The sequence below is a fragment of the Piliocolobus tephrosceles genome, unplaced genomic scaffold (genome assembly GCF_002776525.5).
Source record: "Piliocolobus tephrosceles isolate RC106 unplaced genomic scaffold, ASM277652v3 unscaffolded_109, whole genome shotgun sequence".
In the NCBI taxonomy this organism is placed as follows: Eukaryota; Metazoa; Chordata; class Mammalia; order Primates; family Cercopithecidae; genus Piliocolobus; species Piliocolobus tephrosceles.
This window is the reverse complement of record NW_022291976.1, coordinates 61,521-83,234: the sequence shown is the minus strand read 5'-3', so window position 1 is coordinate 83,234 and position 21,714 is coordinate 61,521. Positions and strand designations below refer to the sequence as shown.

The following is a 21,714-nucleotide window of genomic DNA, read 5'->3' as shown; positions in this document are numbered from 1 at the left end:
GTCGCCCAGGCTGGAGTGCAGTGGCCAGATCTCAGCTCACTGCAAGCTCCGCCTCCTGGGTTCGCGCCATTCTCCTGCCTCAGCCTCCCGAGTAGCTGGGACTACAGGTGCCCGCCACCTCGCCCAGCTAATTTTTTTGTATTTTTAGTAGAGACGGGGTTTCACCGTGTTAGCCAGGATGGTCTCGATCTCCTGACCTTGTGATCCGCCCGTCTCGGCCTCCCAAAGTGCTGGGATTACAGGCTTGAGCCACTGCGCCTGGCTGTCCTTGACTTTTCAAATAGCTGTCTGTCAGTGGCAGAAGTGGACTTAGGTTAAACTGTACAACTATTAATATATATGGAGAGAAAAGGCTATGCTTTTCCCCAGTTAAAAAGATGAGAACTTGGGAGCATATTTTCCCATCACCCTGGCTTTATTTACCTTTTTTCCTATCCTGATAGTTGTGCAGAGGCAGTGGGAAGAATTGTTCACTTGGCATATATGACTCCTTCCTCATTTCTGGTATGATATGTAGGATGTGTTGACTGAGAAGGCAGTGAGTACCTACTGGAAGCAAGGACAACATAACTTGTACTCCATTTTACTAGTCTCCTAGCATTTCAGTACAACAGTTTAGAAGCTAGATTTATTCAAAGGGTGCAGAGTTTGCAGAAACTTCTAGCTGTGTTCAGCCATCTCAGGCATTTGCCTCTGTAACCATACAGCATTTCTTTTAAAAGATCCTGAAGAGGCTGAGGCAAGAGGATTGCTTGAGCCTAGGAGTTTGAAGCCAGCCTGGGCAAAATAGCAAGACCCCAATACATTTAAAGAGAGAGTGATCCTAAAGAACAGACTTAGTTGAGCCTGTCTCATCCTACTCGTTCACCCTCTGTTAGGATCCTATTCCAATAAATAGTTTGAATCTACCAGATAAGGACGTTTTTCAAGGGTTGGAAACAACTTCTAAAGAATAGGATCTGTATTTTACAGAAATGTGAAATTACTGGGGAATACCCAGAAGGTGGGCATTTTGCCAGTAAATGGGTATTTTGAAGAGAGTGTCTGTATGTGTATGTGTAACTTATGAAAAATTCCAAACATGCAGTAGAGAGAAACATTTAATAAGCCAGTGACCTGTCTTGTTTCCTCTGTATCCCCACTTTCCTCCTCCAACCAGATTATTTTCAAGAAAATCTCAATCATATCATTTCATACCTTGCCACTCTTATAAACTAGCAAGTTTTGAATTGGGAAGCATGTTTGTTATTGAAAAATATTTTCTCGTCATGATGGATCATTGTGAATAAACCACTTGTTTAGTGTTCAGTGTCTTGATATTGCTTAGCCGGGAGTTGAAAGTAGATTGATAACTGTCCTGAATATGAGACAGGTAGGCATTGAGATGGAACTCAGCTGAGTGCTGATCCATTGTAGTATGTTAAAAGCTTAATGAATTGAATTAAATGAAGTAGAATTTACTAAGGCAGGCACCTTGGCTTTTAGACACCCAGCATAATTCCGAGATGGTGGAAGAACATTTTGGCTTTTAAAAAACTGAAAGTTTGCTGGAAGTCTACACTTGCCAAGATCTCGTTGCACAGTTCTGAGTTCTCTCAGAGTAGAACTGCACAGCTTACAGAACACCAATTAAAGGCTTTTTTTTTTTTTTCCAGCAAGAGATTATGTTTTACCTAAACCAAATTATTTAAAGAAAAAAGGAAAGGAGTATATGTTAGTTCCTAGGCTGTTGCTATAGGGCAAAGAGTTTTATTGCTCATTTGAAGCTACTTCTATTTGACAGTCTATAAATATATCTTGCTTAAGTTGGAAAGCATTTTCAGCCCTAAATGTGTTCTCATTGCATGTGACATAATGTAGTTTTATATTATGAAGACAGAACCAGCTAACTACTGGCCACATTGTTAGAAATAAAAAGAAAGCAAGATTTAAAGTTTTCTGCTTTGCTTCTAATAATGTGTTCAATTAGGAAGCAGATTTTAAAGTTAAAAAGCAGTCATCTCTTTCATAGAAATGGCCTAAATGATGGGTGTGTATCTGCAGGGCAAGAGTATAGATAAGCAAGTAGTTTATAAACAGGCCCTATTCTAAGAAGCTAGCCATTTTAGGAGAGCAGCCTGGGTGATTCTTTTGAAGATAAATTGGATATTATAGTTGAAATATTAATTGGCTGCCAAAAATAATTGGGTAAGGGATTTAATTGGATGTTCATAGGTAGTCTCTTGCATCAAATAACCATTTAGGGCTCTTTGAAGTGAGTTGTAGACTTGCTCCATATTTTAAGTTAATTTTAGCTGTTTCTCTAGGAACCCTTTTTGCATTTTATCTGAATTTGCTGCTGGAATTTACAGACTCCTAGTGTTTACAGAAAATTGGGCATATTGTTTGAAGCAGCGTGGTGAACATTCTACCTTAAATCTACTTTTCAGGCACTTAATTTTATAAGGATGGAAACAAAAACTCTAATTTCCTGGGGAAAGCTACCTGGCCTTTTGCTTTTATAATTACATCTGTTTGGAAGTGTGACTAGTCTCTTTTTGATGACACTTACTACGTTCCTTTCTTTAAGGGCTTAGTGCTAGTTTGGTAGTAACTTCAGGGCAGACTTGTAAGCACTTTGGGGAGAGAGTGACAGTCAAGGTTTGGATAGTCCTTTTATGAATTGAGGAACAGATGTCATGGCTCTTCTTGGGACATGTTGATAGAACCACTTCTTTCTTTTTTTTTGAGACGGGGTTTTGCTCTTGTTGCCTAGGCTGGAGTGCAATGGCGCCACCTCAGCTTACCGCAACCTTCGCCTCCCGGGTTCAAGCGATTCTCCTGCCTCAGGAGATTCTCAGCCTCCTGAGTGTCTGGGATTACAGGCATGCACCACCACGCCCGGCTAATTTTGTATTTTTAGTAGAGATGGGGTTTCTCCATATTGTTTAGGCTAGTCTCGAACTCCTGACTTCAGGTGATCCACCTGCCTCAGCCTCCCAAAGTGCTGGGATTACAGGTGTGAGCCACTGCACCCAGCCCTTTTTTTTTTTTTTTTTTTGAGACGGAGTCTCACTCTTGTCTCCAGGCTGGAGTGTAGTGAAGTGATCTCACCTCATTGCAACCTCTGCCTCCCTGGTTCAAGCGATTCTCCTGCATCAGCCTTCCAAGTAGCTGGGACTACAGGTGCATGCCACCACACCCAGCTAATTTTTGTATTTTTAGTAGAGACGGGGTTTTACCGTGTTGGCCAGGATGGTCTCGATCTTTTGACCTTGTGGCCCACCTGCCTTGGCCTCCCAAAGTGCTGGGATTACAGGCATGAGTCACCGCTCCTGGCCAGAACCACTTCTTTTGCTACTAAAATCCATTCTGTGATGGAGTAGAGAATGTCAAGGTAGCTTCATTATGTCTGTACTGATATGTGTCTGGGGTAAGGTTTATGCTTTGATGGGAGAAACTAGGGACAGGGATAGAGGTGGACATACAGTTGGTGTGAATGTGCTGAGGGAGCCATGATATGGGTGGGCTGGGGGTGATGTTTTTCTGGAAAGGGTAACTGAGGAGCATCAACATTATACAAAAGTGCTCTTATGTTGAGTTTGTTTGTTTACCTTGGGGGTATTGAGATGGCGCTCCCTCTTTTCAGCCATACTTCTTCCTTCTTGACCTCTTAGTACCAGAGGCTTGCAGACCAGTTTTTTTCTTTTGTCTTTTTTTTTCTTTCTGTTTTAAATGGAGGCTTTCTCTGTTACCCAGGCTGGAGTGCAGTGGCATGATCTCGGCTCACTGCAACCTCTGCCTCCTGGGTTCAAGTGATTCTTGGTCCTCAGCCTCCTGAGTAGTTGGGACCACAGGTGCACACCACCATGCCCTGCTAATTTTTTTTGTATTTTTAGTAGAAACAAGGGTTCGCCATGTTGACCAGGCTGGTCTTGAACTCCTGACCTCAGATATTCCAGCCGCCTCGGCCTTCCAAAGTGTTGGGATTACAGGCGTGAGCCACCTGGGCCAGACGTGCTGGCTCACGCCTGTAATTCCAACACTTTGGGAGGCTGAGGTGGGTGGATCACCTGAGGTCGGGAGTTTAAGACCAGCCTGACCAACATGGAGAAACCCCGTCTCTACTAATAGTACAAAATTAGCCAGTTTGTGGTGGCGCATACCTGTAATCCTGGCCACTTGGGAGGCTGAGGCAGGAGAATCGCTTGAACCCAAGAGGCAGTGAGGCTACAATGAGCCGGGATCGTGCCATTGTACTCCAGCCTGGGCAACAAGAGTGAAACTCCGTCTCAAAAAAAAAAAAAAAAAAGTTGGGAGGGGCCGGGCACGGTGGCTCACGCCTGTAATCCCAGCACACTGGGAGGCTGGGACAGGCAGATCACGAGGTCAAGAGATCAAGACCATCCTGGCCAACATGGTGAAACCCCATCTCTACTACAAGCACAAAAATTAGCTGGGTGTGATGGTGCATACCTGTAGTACCAACTACTTGGGAGGCTGAGGCAGGAGAATCGCTTGAACCCAGGAGGTAGAGGTTGCAGTGAACCAAGATTGTCACTCTGGTGACAGAGTGAGACTCTGTCTCAAAAAAAAAAAAAAAAGATAGGTAAAGAACCACTGTAGGCAATTTAAGTGAGAAGGTTGGTAACCAGTATACCTCCAGCTGGACATATCTTAATATGTGTCATAATCCTTCCCTTTAATGAGATTCCCAGTTTCCAGGAAAGGGACTTAGTTCCAGGTTAGTTATTTTATACTTCAAGACTCAGGGAAGAAGTCATATTTACTATAATACTATTTTTATTATTATTTTGCATTGTGAGCTGCTTTATTCCAGTGAATTAAATTGTTTACCAGACTCTGAATTTTCTAAGCAAGTGTTTAAAACATACTTTTTAAAGACCTTCCTTAATACTGTGTTTAAAGCCTTAAATGAAGCTGTTTACATGTATACATTTAAAGGACGAATCTCAGCATGTTACTCTAAAGATGGGTTGTAAGCTGTTTTATTACAGTGAACTGAACTCCACCAAACCACGAACTTTGTAGGCAAGTGTTTAAAACATGCTTTTTAAAAAAGTAAATCATTTTTAAAATTTTTAATAAAAAGATCAAATGTTTAGTTATTTAAAACTTTTTTAAAATTGTTTTTGTAATTTGACACAGTGTACATATTTATGGGGTATATTGTGATGTTTCAATGCATGTATACATTGTAATTACTATTTCATCACTTTAAACATTTATCATTTATTTCTTTTTTTTTTTTTTTGAGACAAAGTCTGTCTCTGTCGCCCAGGCTGGAGTGCAGTGGTGCAATCTCGGCTCACTGCAACGTCTGCCTCCTGGGTTCACACCATTCTCCTGCCTCAGCCTCCCGAGTAGCTGGGACTACAGGCGCCCGCCACCATGCCTGGCTAATTTTTTGTATTTTAGTAGAAACAGGGTTTCACCGTGTTCGCCAGGATGGTCTGGATCTCCTGACCTTGTGATCCGCCCGCCTCGGCCTCCCAAAGTGCTGGGATTACAGGCGTGAGCCACCGCGCCCGGCCCATTTATCATTTCTTTGTGGTGGTAACATTCAAAAATTTCTCATGGAGCTATCTTGAAATATACAACATTGTTATTAGCTATAGTCACCTTACTGTGTAATAGAACACCAGAACTTATTCTTCTAACTGTAACTTTGTACTATGACACTTTAAAGAACTTTGGTCCATTCAGAGCAGGTCCCTTAGCTTTTCACTGAGATTGTGGGATGCTGTGTCTGGGCCTTGGTTTCCTTTTCTGTAAAATAGGGGGATAACACGACCTTCCTTACAGGACTGTTGGTGAGAATTAACCTTGTTACTACACCTGTTGCTCAGAAGGGTTGTAAATATGCACCTTCTGGAAGTAAGCAAATGAACTGAAGCACTGCTGCATATCACTCACAGATCCAGCTTTCTTGTGTTCTGTGAAGATTTAAACAACAAAAAATGCCTAGTAATTCACTTTTATTTTTAGCTCTTTGGTTCCTTTTGTACTGTGATGTATTAATATAAGCACTTAGCAAACTAACGGCGAAATACAAACATTTGATCTCTAATTTCTAACTCTAGTATCATAGTTATTCAGATAATGACTAGCTGGTTTGCTTTCAATCTGTTAAAACTGCGAGCTGTGGGTTAAATTGCTGAAGTAAGGTGACTATAAAAATACATTTACTTTTTTATACAAAGTTCCTTTCATTATGCTTGCAGACCGTATGACAGCCTTAATCATGATGTTGAATTTTTAATTTATTTAGTGGACTTAGAGATTTTTATTAAGAATCAAGGCTTGGTTAGTTTATATTCTAGGCTGATACAAATTTGTGACCCTTTGTGTTATGAAACCAGAAGCTTGGTGTCATAGTGTGGCATATTAGTCATATTAGTCAGCCTTTGCTTCTTTAGTAGCGTCAGGGCCTCTTGCCTTGCATTTGCCATCTTGCCGCTCAGCTTCAAATGGCATGTCATAGTGTGCCTGGTGGTTGCTGAGACAATGGCCAGGCTACCTATGATTAAAACCGTCTTTAATCATAGGGCTGTGCCTGTCCCTATTAAACTTGAGCCTTCTAAGTTTTGTGGAGCTTTTAGAAAATTGTGTTTGATAATTGGTTTATATTTAGCTCAGTGATGGAGTTAGGCATAGAAAAGACAGTGTAGATCTTTTCTTTTTTTGAGACAGAGTCTCTCTTGCCCAGACTGGAGTGCAGTGGCTCGATCCTGGCTCACTGCAACTTCCGCCTCCTGAGCTCAAATGATTCTTGTTCCTCAGCATCCTGAGTGGCTAGGATTACGGGCGTGCACCACCACACCTACCTAATTTTTGTATTTTTTAGTAGAAATGGGGTTTCATCATGTTGGTCAGGCTGGTCTCAGAACTCCTGGTCTTAAGTGATCTGCCCGCCTTGGTCACCCAAAGTGCTGGAATTACAGGTCTGAGCTGCTGCACCTGGCTAGATCTATTTTAAAGTGCCCTGAGTTAGAGTGGAATCCATGAAGGCTTGATCAGCTCTAGACTTTTTTTTTTTTTTTTTTTTTGAGACGGAGTTTTGCTCTTGTTGCCCAGGCTGGAGTGCAATGGCGCGATCTTGGCTCACCACAACCTCTGCCTCCCAGGTTCAAGTGATTCTCCTGCCTCAGCCTCCCGAGTAGCTGGAATTACAGGCATGTGCCACCACACCCAGCAAATTTTGTACTTTTGGTAGAGATGGGGTTTCTCCATATTGGTGAGTCTGGTCTTGAACTCCCAACCTGAGGTGATCCACCCACCTTGGCCTCCCAAAGTATTGGAATTACAGGCATGTGCCGGCCTTGACTCCTTTTTTTTTTGAGACAAAGTCTTGCACTGTACCTGGGCTGGAGTGCAATGGTGCAATCTCGACTCACTGCAACCTCCCACTCCTGGGTTACTCCTGGGTGACGAGAGTGAAACTCCATCTCAAAAAGCAAAACAAAAAAAACCCCAGTATGGTACTGGTGTATGGAGAGACAGTAGATTAGTGGGATAGGATCAAAAGCCCAGAAGTAGACCAAGTATATATGAACATTTAGTGTATGGTAAGTCACCGGGTATCTTAAAATTTTTTTTGCTGCAATAGAATGCAATAGATGGGGTATTTTATAAACAGATATATTTTGTATGGTTATGGAGGCTGAGAAGTCCAATATCAAGGTGCTGGCATCTGGTGAGGGCCTTCTTGTGCTATTATCCTGTGGCAGAACGGCAAAAGAGCACAAAGGATTGCAGAACTCATCCTTTTATCAGGTATCTACTCCGAAGATAAAGGTATTAATAATCCATTCATGAGGGCTTTGCCTCTAACCATTTCTGAAAGACCCTACTTCTCAACACTGTTGGATTGGAGATTCAGTTTTCATCACATGAACTTAGAGGACACATTCAAACCATAGCCCAGGGAGAAAATCATTATTTATTAAAGGGTTTTTAATAAATGATGCGGTGACAACTGGGTAGCCCTTTTGGAAAAAAATACAACTAGATCCGTGTCGCACATCATACACAAGACAAAAACTCCAAATAGATCAGAGATCTAAATAAAAAAACAGTGAAACCCTACACATTCTAGAAAAAATTGTGGGTGAATTCTTAGGTGTAAGAAAAAACTTTATGGCTGGGCGAAATGGCTCATGCCTGTAATCCCAGCACTTTGGGAGGTGGAGGCGGAAGCGGGCGGATCACCTGAGATTGGGAGTTTGAGACCAGCCTGACCAACATGGATAAACCCCGTCTCTACTAAAAATGCAAAGTTAGCTGGGCATGGTAGTGCATGCCTGTAATCCCAGCTACTTGGGAGGCTGAGGCAGGAGAATTGGTCGAACCCAGTAGGCAGCAGTTGCAGCCTGGGCAACAAGAGCAAAACTCCATCTCAAAAACAAAACAAAACAAAACAAAGAAAAGACTTTCTAATTGACGTGAAATCCATCCAGAGGCAATGGAAGAAAAGTCTGGGGCTAGGTGTGGTGGCTCACGCCTGTAATTCCAGAACTTTGGGAGGTCGAGGTGGGCGGATCATGAGATCGAGACCAGCGTGACCAACATGGTGAAATCCTGTCTCTACTAAGAATACAAAATTAGCCAGGCATGGTTGCGTGCGCTGGTAATCCCAGCTACTCAGGAGGCTGAGGCAGGAGAATCACTTGAACCCAGGAGGCGGAGGTTGCAGTGAGCTGAGATCGTGTCACTGTACTCCAGTCAGCCTGGGCAATAGAACAAGACTCCGTCTCAAAAAAAAAAAAAAGTTTCTACTAAAAATACAAAAATGAGCCAGGCGTGGTGGTACATGCTTGTAATCGCAGCTACTGGGGAGGCTGAGGCAGGAGAATCACTTGAATGTGGGAGGTGGAGGTTGCAGTGAGCTGAGATCGCACCATTGTACTCCAGCCTGGGCAAGAAGAGTGAAACTCTGTCTCAAAAAAAAAAAAGTCTGGTAAATTTTACTGCATAAATTTGTTGGGATGCATAGCACTTCATGGGGAAACAATAGAGCATTTCCATCAAGAAAGCAAGAATGCCCATTACCTCTGCTGCTGTTCAACATTGTACTAGAGGTTTAGCTGGCCCAATTAGATAAATCAATTGTGAGGGCCTAAGGATTGGTAAAGAAGTAGAGCTATCTTTTGTTTCCGGATAAGGTAGCATACCTGGAAAACCCTGGAGAAGCAATGATAAATCTAACTTAAGAGATAAATGAATTCAGTAAGGTAGCAGGATATTAACATATAAAAAAGCCAGTAGTTATTTTTGTTTATTTGTTTTGAGACAGGGTCTTTATGATAGTGAGTTGCCCAGGCTAGAGTGCAGTGGCACTATCATAACTCACTGCAGCCTTACCCTCCTGGGCTCAAGTGATCTTCCCACATTAGTCTCTCAAGTACCTGAGACTACAGGCACATGCCACCACACCCAGCTAATTTTTTAAATTTTTTTTTTTTTTTTTTGCAGAGACCAGGTCTTGCCAATATGTTTTTATACACAAATAATAGCCACTTAGAGGACATAATAGGAAAATGCCCTATTTACAGTAGCAACATGCAAGATGAAATACTTAGGAATAAATCTAAAGAGAAATGTGCAGAGCCTCTAATAGGGAAACCACTTTAAAACACTTCTGAAAGATAAAAAAATGTACTTGATCAAATGGAAAGACAGCTGTTATTCTTGGTTAGGGCAGCTTAGCATTATAAGATGTCAGTTCTCCCTACATTAATTTAAAAAGTTAATACAGTACCAAAAAATACCAACAAACTTACTTCTCTGGAGTTAGTCAAGTTGATAATAAGATTCACACAGAAAAGCAAGAATTGTTAATGGAAGTCTTTTTCTTTAGGATAACTGGGATGACGATGATGATGAAAAAAAAGAGGAAGCAGAAGTAAAACCAGGTGAGCCACTGGGGCACCTCCATTTTTGTTTTTATGTCTTGCTGAGCATTTGTGACTTGTATTAAGACAAATGACAGAACGCTAACAAAATGGGAGATTTTGGTATTCAGAAACCAAGTCCTTCCATTCCCACTGTATTCTGTTTTCCCTGCAACTTTTCTGTATCTCCACAAAATATAATCAGATTAGATACCTGCTGTATTTCTGTGTGAGTGCTAGGTATTGTTAGGAGGAAAGGGTAGAGGTTTTGGCATTAATTATAGTTGAATGATCTAAGCCCTGCCTATAGGACGGTGGGGAAATATGAAGAGATATTTGGATCTTAGGGGTCACGTTAGAGAGGAGAAGGAGTCGTCCCAGAAGTTTCCCATTATTTGTGAGAAAAATCACTGTTTGAAGCTGGGAAAGGTTTAGTCTCTTAACAGTATACAAGTATCATGTCTGTCTCATCAATAAACTGGCAAATACTCAGTATAACTGTCAATAAAACTTTTTTTTTACTTTTAGAAGTAAAAATTTCAGAAAAGAAAAAAATAGCAGAGAAGATAAAAGAAAAAGAACGGCAACAGAAGAAAAGGCAAGAAGAAATTAAAAAGAGGGTAAGTACTGTTTGTTTTCTAAAATACAGAATTCTCACATCAGTAGTGATATAGTTTCTAACAGGCTGCAAATATTACCTAGCAATTTGAAGGGCTCTGTAAAGACTGTAAGTGGATACCATAAGGTAGGTAAAATCCAAAACAAATTGATTTATGGTTTTTGCAAAAACATAACCCAGTTTTATATATGAGTGTCTTTTAAGTTTTGACAAACATTCAGGAACAGTCATGATAGCGCAGTGACTACAGTCAGTGATTTCTGCCATTGCCTGTAGTTCATTCTAGTCAACAGGATTAGATTTTTTTTTTTTTTTTTTGAGACGGAGTCTTGCTCTGTCACCAGGCTGGAGTGCAGTGGCTCAGTCTCGGCTCAGTGCAACCTCTCTGCCTCCTGGGTTCACGCCATTCCCCTGCCTCAGCGTCCTGAGTAGCTGGGACTACAGGAGCCACGGCCAGCTAATTTTTTGTATTTTAGTAGAGATGGGGTTTCACCTTGTTGGCCAGGATGGTCTCAATCTCCTGACCTTGTGATCCATCTGCCTCGGCCTCCCAAAGTGCTGCGCTTTCAGGCGTGAGCCACCGTGCCTGGCCAGGATTACTTTCTATTTGCAGTGTATATATTGAACAAAATATAAAAATTGTTCATTTCTGTGCCATGTAGCTATATAAATGTATTTGTTTTTGATTATTTGGCACAGGATCAGAAATATTTATTTGCGTGGTTTTTTTGTTTTTGTTTTTTAGACAGGGTCTCACTCCGTTACCTAGGCTGCTGGAGTGCAGTGGTGTGATTTTGGCTCACTGCAGCCTCCACCTCCCAGGTTCAAGCGATTCTCATTCCCCAGCATCCCAGGTTGGAATTACAGGCACACGCAATCATGCCTGGCTAATCTTCGTATTTTTAGTAGAGATGGGGTTTTGCCACATTGGCCGGGCTGGTCTGAAACTCCTGACCTCAAGTGATCTGCCTGCTTCGACTTCCCAAAGTGCTGAGATTACAGGCATAAGCCACCACACCCAGCCTATTTTCTTTTTCTTTTTTTTTTTTGGAGATGGAGTTTCACTCTTATCACCCAGGCTGGAGTGCAATGGTGTGATCTCGGCTCACTTCAACCTCCTCCTGGGTTCAAGCGATTCTCCTGCCTCAGCCTCCTGAGTAGCTGGGACTACAGGCGTGTGCCACCACACCCAGCTAATTTTTGTATTGTCAGTGGAGATGGCATTTCACCATGTTGGCCAGGTTGATCTCGAACTCCTGACCTCAGGTGATCAACCCGCCTTGGCCTCCCAAAGTGCTAGGATTATAGGTGTGAACCACTGCGCCTGGCCTATTTTCTATTTGAGAACATATTTACATAGTTCAAAAATTAAAACAGCCCAGGGTGGTTTGCTCACGTCTGTAATTGCAACGCTTTGGGAGGCTGAGGTGGGAATATTGCTTGAGTCCATGGATTTGAGACCAGCCTGGACAACATAGGGAGACCCTGTCTCTACAAAAAGTAGAAAAATGAGCTGGGCATGGTGGTCCGTGCCTGTAGTATCAGCTGCTTGGGAAGCTAAGGTAGGAGAATCGCTTGAGCCCAGGAAGTTGAGGCTGCAGTGAGCCATGATTACACCACTACACTCCAGCCTAGGTGACAGAGCAAGACCCTGACTCAAAAAAAAAAAAAAGAAGAAAACGGCCGGGCACAGTGGCTCATGCCTGGAATCCCAGCACTTTGAGAGGCCGAGGTGGGCGGATCACAAGGTCAGGAGATCAAGACTATTCTGGCTAACATGGTGAAACCCCGTCTCTACTAAAAAATACAACAAATTAGCTGGGTGAGGTGGCGGGTGCCTGTTGTCCCAGCTACCTGGGAGGCTGAGGCAGGAGAATGGCATGAACCCGGGAGGCGGAGCTTGCAGTGAGCAGAGATTGTGCCTGGGTAACAGAGTGAGGGTGACAGAGCGAGACCCCATCTCCATCCTGGGCAACAGAGTGAGACTCCATCTCAAAAAAAAGAAAAAAAAATTATATCCCAGTATAAAGAGAAGATAGATACACACTAAGCTGTCAACTGTCATCTCAGAGAAGTGGGTTTGGGAAACAAATGACATCTACTATTATATCTTTAAAATTTGTTATAATGATACTTTTATAATTAGACAATATGATGAAAAGGGGAAATGTTTTGAACCATTCTGTTGGACATTTAGGTTGTCTGTAAATTTCTTTGAAATTATGAATACTCTAATGTACATTCTTGGGCTTACATATTTGTGTGCATCTTATTTCTTAAGGTAAATACCTAGAAGTAGAATGCTTGATTAAAGCATGTAAAAGTATTATTTAAGACTTGATACATATTACCAAGTTGCCCCAGAAAGGTTGTTACAATATAGTTTTAGTAGCAGTGTATGAAAGTAATATTTTTACCTTTTCCACAGTCTCAATTCCTTATTTTTAAAAAAGGCTATAGAAGTAACCCCAGCCTTCCTGGGTACAAATCTGTCATATTACCAGCTGTGTTACCTTCTATTATTGTGCGCAGGTTGTTTCTTTGGGCCTCCATTGTTTATCTTTAAAATTGGGTTAAGAATATCTAAAGTGGGCCGGGTGCGGTGGCTCAAGCCTGTAATCCCAGCACTTTGGGAGGCCGAGACGGGTGGATCACGAGGTCAGGAGATCGAGACCATCCTGGCTAACACGGTGAAACCCCGTCTCTACTAAAAATACAAAAAACTAGCCAGGCGAGGTGGTGGGTGCCTGTAGTCCCAGCTACTCGGGAGGCTGAGGCAGGAGAATGGCGTGAACCTGAACCTGGGAGGTGGAGCTTGCAGTGAGCTGAGATCTGGCCACTGCACTCCAGCCTGGGCGACAGAGCGAAACTCCATCTCAAAAAAAAAAAAAAAAAAAGAATATCTAAAGTGGACTGGGTGCAGTGACTCATACCTGTAATCCCAACACTTTGGGAGGCTGAGGCGGGCACATCACTTGAGGTCAGGAGTTCAAGACCGGCCTGGCCAACATGGTGAAACCCTGTCACTACTAAAACTACAAAAATTAGCTGGATGTGGTGGTGCACACCTGTAATTCCAGCTACTCGGGAGGCTGAGGCACGATAATCATTTGAACCCAGGAGGCAGAGGTTGCAGTGAGCCAAGATCATGCCACTGTACTCCAGCCTTGGTGGCAGAGTGAGGCTCTGTCTTAAAAAAAAAAAAAAATCTAAAGTGTTTAGAGGAATGCCTGAAACAGTAATTACCAGTGTTCACTTTTATTTATAATTATATATGCTTATTTAAGAATTCATACAATACAGAAAGGTACTGGGTGCATCATAATCCCAGTGCTTTTTAAAAACTTTTTTCTCATTTTAGTTAGAAGAACCTGAAGAACCTAAAGTGCTAACACCAGAAGAACAATTAGCAGATAAACTGCGGCTAAAGAAATTACAGGAAGAGTCAGACCTCGAATTAGCAAAGGAAACTTTTGGTAAGACAGGAGTATGATTGCAATACAGTATTAAACTGTTACAGGTGAAGACCCCAGGAAGTTCAGAAAACATCTCCTTTTCTTAAAAGAAACATGATACTGGCTAATGTAGATATTAGAAAGCAGTTTTTAATCTCTGTGTATATTTGAGATTTCATTACATTTTCAGATTTTTGAATGATTGTTTTGAGTAAAAGATTATTAAGATAAGTCATTTATAGCAATGCAAGAAGGGCAAAAAGGAGTAGACTCAAATGAAGTTCACTGCTGCGTAGAATATTTTTATCAGCTGGATGAAATTTGCATGAAATGTGAGGTCTGTAGCTTTGAAATGGACTGTAGGGCTGTCCTGCTGTCTTAAGACTTAGACAGTAGGATGTTGCTCCAGGTGAGGCATGCAGCTTTTTCTGTGCCTTCTTGTGCTCAGTGTCATTTCCTTCTGCAATCCTTCTTTGCCCTTACCATGCCCTGTCTTTAGAGGGCCTCCATTTCTGTGTGTGGTGTCTGCAGCTGTGGTTAGTGCATGAGATAAAAGTGCAGCATCCTATAAATAGTTACATTCAGACTGTTCCAGAGTAAGAGACATTGCTAGAGAAATAGTCAAAGCCTTCACTTCATTTAACCAACTTTGTCATTACCTGTTGAGTACTTTTCAGAGTAGAAGATCATGTTGAAACAGGTAAATCACTGCAATTTATAGCCAAGAAGGAAAGCTCTAGTTATTCTGATACATCTCCCCTACCTTCATGCTTTCTCTACTCTAAACAGATCAAAAGGCTGACTGTAGTGGTTGTTTTCCTTTTCATGGGGAAGTGTGACCTTATCTGTTAGTGGATCTGTACAAATACCAGGAGTTGCTGTGAATGCTCCTGTGCACCATTGTATGCTTGGCAGGTCTTAACTGCACTTGTCTAATTATAGAGGGCTCTTGGCTGTTATTATGTGTCTTCCTAGGATGGTAAAAGCTGCCCATGTGTTTATTAAAGAGGCAGGTTTATGAAGTGTGCATAAAGCCTAGCATGGGACACCTGTTACAGACTAAAAGGTAAAAAACATGCATTTATACAGTCATTGTTAATAGGATTTTACTGTTGTGTTTCTCATACTAAAATACCACGTGATGTTGTTAATAACTAACGTACTTGACATGGAGGATACAGAAGCATACTTATCTTAGTTTAAAACTCATGTGGGCCAGATTTTTTTTTTCTAACAGGGTCTGGCTCTGTCACCCAGGCTAGAGTACAGTGGTATGATCTCTGCCTCTGGGCTCAAGCCATCCTCCCACCTAAGGCTCCCAAGTAGCTGGGACTACAGGTGTATGCCACCACGCCTGGGTAATTTTTGTGTTTTGGGTATTTTTTTGTAGATACAGGGTTTCACCATGCTGCCCAGGCTGTTGTTGAACTCCTGAGCTCAAGTGATCTGCCCGCCTTGGCCTCCTAAAGTGTTGGGATTACAGGCGGGAGCCACCATGCCCAGCCTAGGCCATATTTCTTCTATTGGGATATAACATGTTTACCCCTTTTTAGCTTCTGGAGCTAACAAATACTTTCACAGGATCCATCTTTGTTTCTTACTCTATTTGTTCCCTCTCTCCCCACTTTACTGTGGGAGTGTTGTTGTACAAGAACGGAGGATCCCTTTTGTAATGTAATATGTTGTTTTGTTTTTAGAGAAAGGGTCTTGCTCAGTCATCCAGTCTGGAGTGCAGTGGCATGACCATAGCTCACTGCAGCCTCAAACTCCTGGGCTTAAGCAATCTTCCCACCTCAGCCTCCCGGGTAGTGAAGGCTACAGGTGAATATCACCACACCTGGCTAATTTTATTTTATTTTTTTGAGACAGAGTCTCACTGTGTCACCCACACTGGAGGGCAGTGGTGCAGTCTCGGCTCATTGCAACCTCCGCCTCCTGGGTTCAAGTGATTCTCGTGCCTCAGCGTCCCAAGTAGCTGGGATTACAGTCACATGCCACCACCATGCCTGGCTAATTTTTGTATTTTTAGTAGAGACGGGGTTTTACCATGTTGGCCAGGCTTGTCTCTCGGACTCCTGACCTCAGGTGATCCACCTGCCTTGGCCTCCCAAAATGTTGGGATTCCAGGTGTGAGCCACTACATCTGGCCACATCTGGCTAATTAAAACAATTTCTTTTTGTAGAGATGAAGTCTTGCTGTGTTGCCCAGGCTGGTCTCAAACTCCTGGCCTCAAGCGATCCTCCCTCTTAGGCCTCCCAAACAAAGCACTGGGATTACAGGTGTGAGCCACTGTGTCTGGCCTTGATATATTGTTTTTAAATGAATAAAATACTTATTTATAAAGAAAACCTGTTATACAGAAATAGCTGTCAAAATACTAAAATGACAAATTTGTGATACAGAATTATGTGCTTCCTTATGGATGCATTAAATAAGGTATAGTGGCAGGTCTAATAAATAATGTCATTTGAGAGTAATGATGACTGAACAATATTAATATTGTAAGATATCTGTAATGTGTCAGGAGAGTGTGTGTAATCTCTCCTGGTAAGTCAAGTTTTGCTAATACCACTGTGATTTGTTGCCAGTCAATTGAAACTGAAGGAAATGCTGAATTACGGGTTAATAAAGATGTAACTTTTTTCTGATTTAAGTTCATAGCCCCCCTACTCCCACCCCCCACCCCGCCCTGCCCCGCTCCAGCCATTCTATCCAATGACTCCAGTGGCTCCAGGTTCAGAGCCTCTGCTTTAGAATGAAACAACAGGGTTATTCAGATAGCTGATTGGCTTGTAAGTTTCAGTTTTAAAAATCCTAACCTCCTGATACTTTTCAGTGCTTCTTTTCTCCTACAGGTGTTAATAATACAGTTTATGGAATAGATGCTATGAACCCATCTTCCAGAGATGACTTTACAGAGTTTGGAAAGTTACTAAAAGATAAAATTACACAATATGAAAAATCACTATATTATGCCAGTTTTTTGGAAGTCTTAGTTCGAGATGTGTGTATTTCATGTAAGTAATTCTAATCTCTCGCCCCTCTGGGTAGATTTTTAGTAGGATGTTATCTTCAGGAGGTTGAAGGTTATTTTTTATTTTCAAGGATACTATAATACAGACTCATGATTTGCTGTTTTTAGCAATTACCTTGTGAATGTTGGTCTGCAGATACACAGTGAATTTGAGTGCTGGATCTTTTTGTTTGTAGGGGTAGGAGGACTTCTTGTTTTACTATGGCTTCCTTAAGAGACACCTGGGCTTGTCAGCAAAGCAGCTAGTAAAATACTGGCCTATTCTTTTTATCTGATTATCACTTGAGAGGGGCTGGGAAGTATCTTTTGAGGGAAAAAGGTCTCTGGCCATGTAGGATTTGGGTTGGGTGAGACTTCGGCCACTGTTTTTTTACATATCAGAATTAGACAAGGTGGAAGTTGCATGACAGGGCTGGCACCTATTCTCTGGGTCTGTGGTTGTGGTGCCACACCTTGACAGGAGTCATACATTTCAGGGCAGGGTGAATGGGAGTGACAGCCATGGGTGGTGAAGCAGGAACGTATGGAAGGGACTAACCAGTTTTGCTAGTATTTGCAGTTTTTTTTTTTTTTTTTTTTTTTGAGATGGAGTCTTGCTTTGTTGCCCAGGCTGGAATGCAGTGGCACCATCTCAACTCACTGCAACTTCTGCCTCCTGGGTTAAAGCAGTTCTCCTGGCCTGGCGCAGTGACTCACGTCTGTAATCCCAGCACTTTGGGAGGCCGAGGTGGGTGGATCACGAGGTCAGGAGATCGAGACCATCCTGGCTAACATGGTGAAACCCCATCTCTACTAACAATACAAAAAAAAAAAAAAAATTAGCCGGGCGTGGTGGCGGGTGCCTGTAGTCCCAGCTACTTGGGAGGCTGAGGGAGGAGAATGGTGTGAACCAGGGCGGCAGAGCTTGCAGTGAGCTGAGATCGCACCACTGCACTCCAGCCTGGGGGAACGAGTGAGATTCCATCTCAAAAAAAAAAAAAAGCAATTCTTCTACTCAGCCTCCCGAGTAGCTAGGATTACAGGTGCCTGCCACCACGCCTGGCTAATTTTTTGTATTTTTAGTAGAGATGGGGTTTCACCATGTTGGCCAGGCTGCTCTGGAACTCCTGACCTCAGGTGATCCCCCCACCGTGGTCTCCCAAAGTGCTGGGATTACAGGTGTGAGCCACCATGCCCAGCCTATTTGCAGTTTTTAAGATGGAGAAAGAAGAATCCTACACAATAGATTGGGTTTTCTTTGAGAAATTATCACTACACTGAGGGCTCTACATTTGATTGGTAATGTGCCCAGAGTTGATATTTTATTCTGCATGTACTATTTTTTTTCTGGTTTTTGGAGGCGTTCTCTTACCAAAACTGAACACTTTCTAGTAGCTAAAAACTGGTGTTTCTTTCCAGCTTCATATTTTTATAAGGCTGATAATGCTGTCCACTAAATAGGACCATTTCTTGGTAGGACATGGAGATGGTCACTGTTCTCATTCTAATTCCCATGCAAGAAAATGGAGACATCATGGGATAGGGTGTTGTCATTGTAGGTTTAAGAATTGTCATTCCGGCCGGGCGTGGTGGCTCATGCCTGTAATCCCAGCACTTTGGGAGGCTGAGGCCAGCGGATCACCTGAGGTCAGGAGTTTGAGACTAACCTTGCCAACATGGTAAAACCCCATCTCTTCTAAAAAAAAAAAAAAAAAAAAAAAAAAAAAGACAACAATTAGCTGGGTGTGGTGGTGCACATCTGTAATCCCAGCTGCTTAGGAGGCTGAGGCAGGACAATCACTTGAATCTGGAAGGTGGAGGTTGCAATGAGCCGAGATCACACCACTGTACTCCAACCTGGTGACAGAGCGAGACTCCGTCTCAAAAAAAATAAAATAGGCCGGGCGTGGTGGCTCATGCCTGTAATCCCAGCACTTTGGGAGGCCGAGGCAGGGGGATCACCTGTCAGGAGATTGAGACCATCCTGGCTAACACAGTGAAACCCCATCTCTACTAAAAATACAAAACATTAGCTGGGTGTGGTGGCGGACACCTGTAGTCCCCCGCTACTTGGGAGGCTGAGGCAGGAGAATGGCATGAACCCAGGAGGCAGAGCTTGCAGTGAACCGAGATGGTGCCACTGCACTCCAGCCTGGGCAACAGAGTGAGACTCCATCTCAAAAAATAAAAAATAATATAAATAATAATAATAGTTATTCCATATTTATTTGTCTGTTCTCACTGATTACTGGGGGTATGTTAATGGAAGGGCATGTTATCCTCCCCCATTTGTTTAGACTAAGTAAGGACAGTAGGGAGCATTGTGAGCTATAAAAGACAGTTTCTATTTGGTTGAACAGTGGTGTATTGGTGATTACAGGTCATCATTATAAATAAATTTTATTTTCAAGAGACTGGGTCTAGCTGTGTTGCCCAAGCTGGTTTCAAATTCCTGGGCTTAAGTGATCTACCCACCTAGGCCTCCCAAAGTGTTGGGATTACAGGCATGTGCCACTGTGCCCGGCCACCTTAGGTTTAAAAAGAAGAAATTCATGGTCCTTTCAAAGTTACTGAAGTTTAACAATGAATAAATTGGACTTCTCATAACACTTTTGGAATGTACATTTTGGGATATATAGATATATGTGGAATGTATATATTTAGCTTTAACTTTTCAAAATGCTTAAAAATTCACGTTTAATGGTATGCCTTTTTTTTTTTTAAGTGGAAATTGATGACTTGAAAAAAATTACCAATTCACTGACTGTGCTTTGCAGTGAAAAACAGAAGCAGGAAAAGGTAAGAGCAAGCTGTGTAGGGAAATGTGTATTAAATTAGAGTGGGGTTATAGGTCTGACATTCAACAAATGTAATAGGAGCCTGTCCTAATTACTTAAAAGTCAAGCAACTCACTAATACCATTTAAGTTAGACTAGAACAGGAGTATGGGTGCTATTACTGTCCTTTTGTTTCCAGACATGTTTCACAGAAATAGCAAAATCATAGACTGGGTTCATGTACTAGCTCTGCCACTTAATAGCTATAGGTAAATCAGCTTTTCTAAGCTTCAGTTTTCTCCCTTCTAAAATAGGGACAATAATACTCACTTTGCAGAATATTTATAAAAGTAAGAGATGTCAAGTAAAGGTTAGCTTTGTGATTTTAAATTGGGGGGTACTTATCCACACTTTTCTAAATTTGCTTCAGTGAAGTTGAGGCTTTCTACCAATAACTTATGACCCCTGCTGGTGGGCTAGGTATCCAGAGCAGGAACAAGGACCCAGATCAAGTTTTGGAAAGACTGACTCTGGGAGACCTTTTAGAGACCTGTTCAGGTTCAAAACATGTAGGCTCGGTTGTCCCTTACAGAACTAGTGTGTCTGGGACTAAAGGTTTTTGTGTGTCTATGAGGGTTGCTATACCAGGTAAGATGCCCATAGCACATAAAGTTTCATGAATTAACTCTCTTTCATCTTTAGCAAAGCAAAGCCAAAAAGAAGAAGAAAGGTGTGGTTCCTGGAGGGGGATTAAAAGCCACCATGAAAGATGATCTGGCAGATTATGGTGGTTATGATGGAGGATATGTACAAGACTATGAAGACTTCATGTGACATTTTATCTTTTCTTGGTATCATCTTTATGTTGCCCACAATCCCTTGACCATGTAGCACAACTTCCTTTCCTTTCAGTTCTGCCAAATGCTACAATCAGAAGTGCAGTATATTTTGTGCTGGTTATTTAACCCCTTGACACTTAGGTGCTAATGTGCAAATGAGGGAACTTGGATCTTGCTGCCAAGGGGTTAAAATTGGAACCTAAGTTGCTACTAAATCATAGTTCAAAACAAACCTAATAATGTTGTCATTGTTGCTATCTGATTTCATAGCAGCAGTCACTAAATAAATTGGAAACATAAAGGTTGCAACATGACAAAAAAACTGTGTAGTATTTACCAGCACCATTCAGTAATACAGCCTTAACCATACCTCCTTGAACTACTTCGTAACTTGTCAAGAAAAGCAGTTTGCAGCAAGGGCATGTGGTGTGCACCTAGTATTAAAATTGCTTTGTCTTAAAATTGAACATGAGGACATTAAAAATACATTGTGAAGAAGACTGTCTATCTCAGAGTGAAGACACTGCGGCTGAAAAGCACTAGTTTGATATAAAATTAAAATGACCAAAACCCTCCAGCTTTGAAGCTAAAGAAGGTAACCTTTCCATTATTGCATTACATGTTGTGGAATCTCTTGAGTGCAAAGACTGTCTAGTTATTTATCAGGCTATTTCTACTGATGAAGTGCTTCAGGTGGGGGAGGGAAACTTAAATTTTTATTTGACTGATTTAAGTGTCTGAGAAACAAATCTTTGTTCTCTTAGGCTGCAACGGAACAACTTTACCAGGGTTTTGGCATTTCCTTTCCTTTATAAAACATGCTCAGCAAACTGCACCAGTTAACTACAGTTTGGTAAATTGTTATGTTAACAATTATGACATCTGCAATGTTTTATAAAGCAACTAATTTAATAAAATCACTATTGTGAGGACTTAAATTTTGTGTTACCTCCCAAGAGATACTTTTTGAGAGTACAGAACACAGCTCTTGGGCTACAGCTCTCTACATACTTAATAAATGCTTGACATAGTTACAGCTTTAAAACGAGTGATTTGCCAGGTCGTTAATAATGTCACCATAGAGCAACAAAGATATAGGGCTGCCTTCCTCTTATTT

At 41.9% G+C, this 21,714-nt stretch overlaps 1 protein-coding gene across 1 annotated transcript in view; it reads left to right on the top strand.

Moving 5' to 3' along the window:
• LOC113219857 (eukaryotic translation initiation factor 3 subunit J) overlaps nucleotides 1-21,643 on the top strand; it is a 24,741-nt gene extending 3,098 nt beyond the window's left edge. The window contains exons 3-8 of the mRNA XM_026447905.2: nucleotides 9,860-9,914; nucleotides 10,422-10,513; nucleotides 13,874-13,988; nucleotides 16,824-16,985; nucleotides 19,707-19,780; nucleotides 20,461-21,643. Of these exons, the coding sequence (XP_026303690.1) occupies nucleotides 9,860-9,914; nucleotides 10,422-10,513; nucleotides 13,874-13,988; nucleotides 16,824-16,985; nucleotides 19,707-19,780; nucleotides 20,461-20,592 (630 nt within the window). The 3' untranslated portion in view covers nucleotides 20,593-21,643. The remainder of the gene's footprint in view (nucleotides 1-9,859; nucleotides 9,915-10,421; nucleotides 10,514-13,873; nucleotides 13,989-16,823; nucleotides 16,986-19,706; nucleotides 19,781-20,460) is intronic.
• The last annotated feature ends 71 nt before the right edge of the window (nucleotides 21,644-21,714 follow it).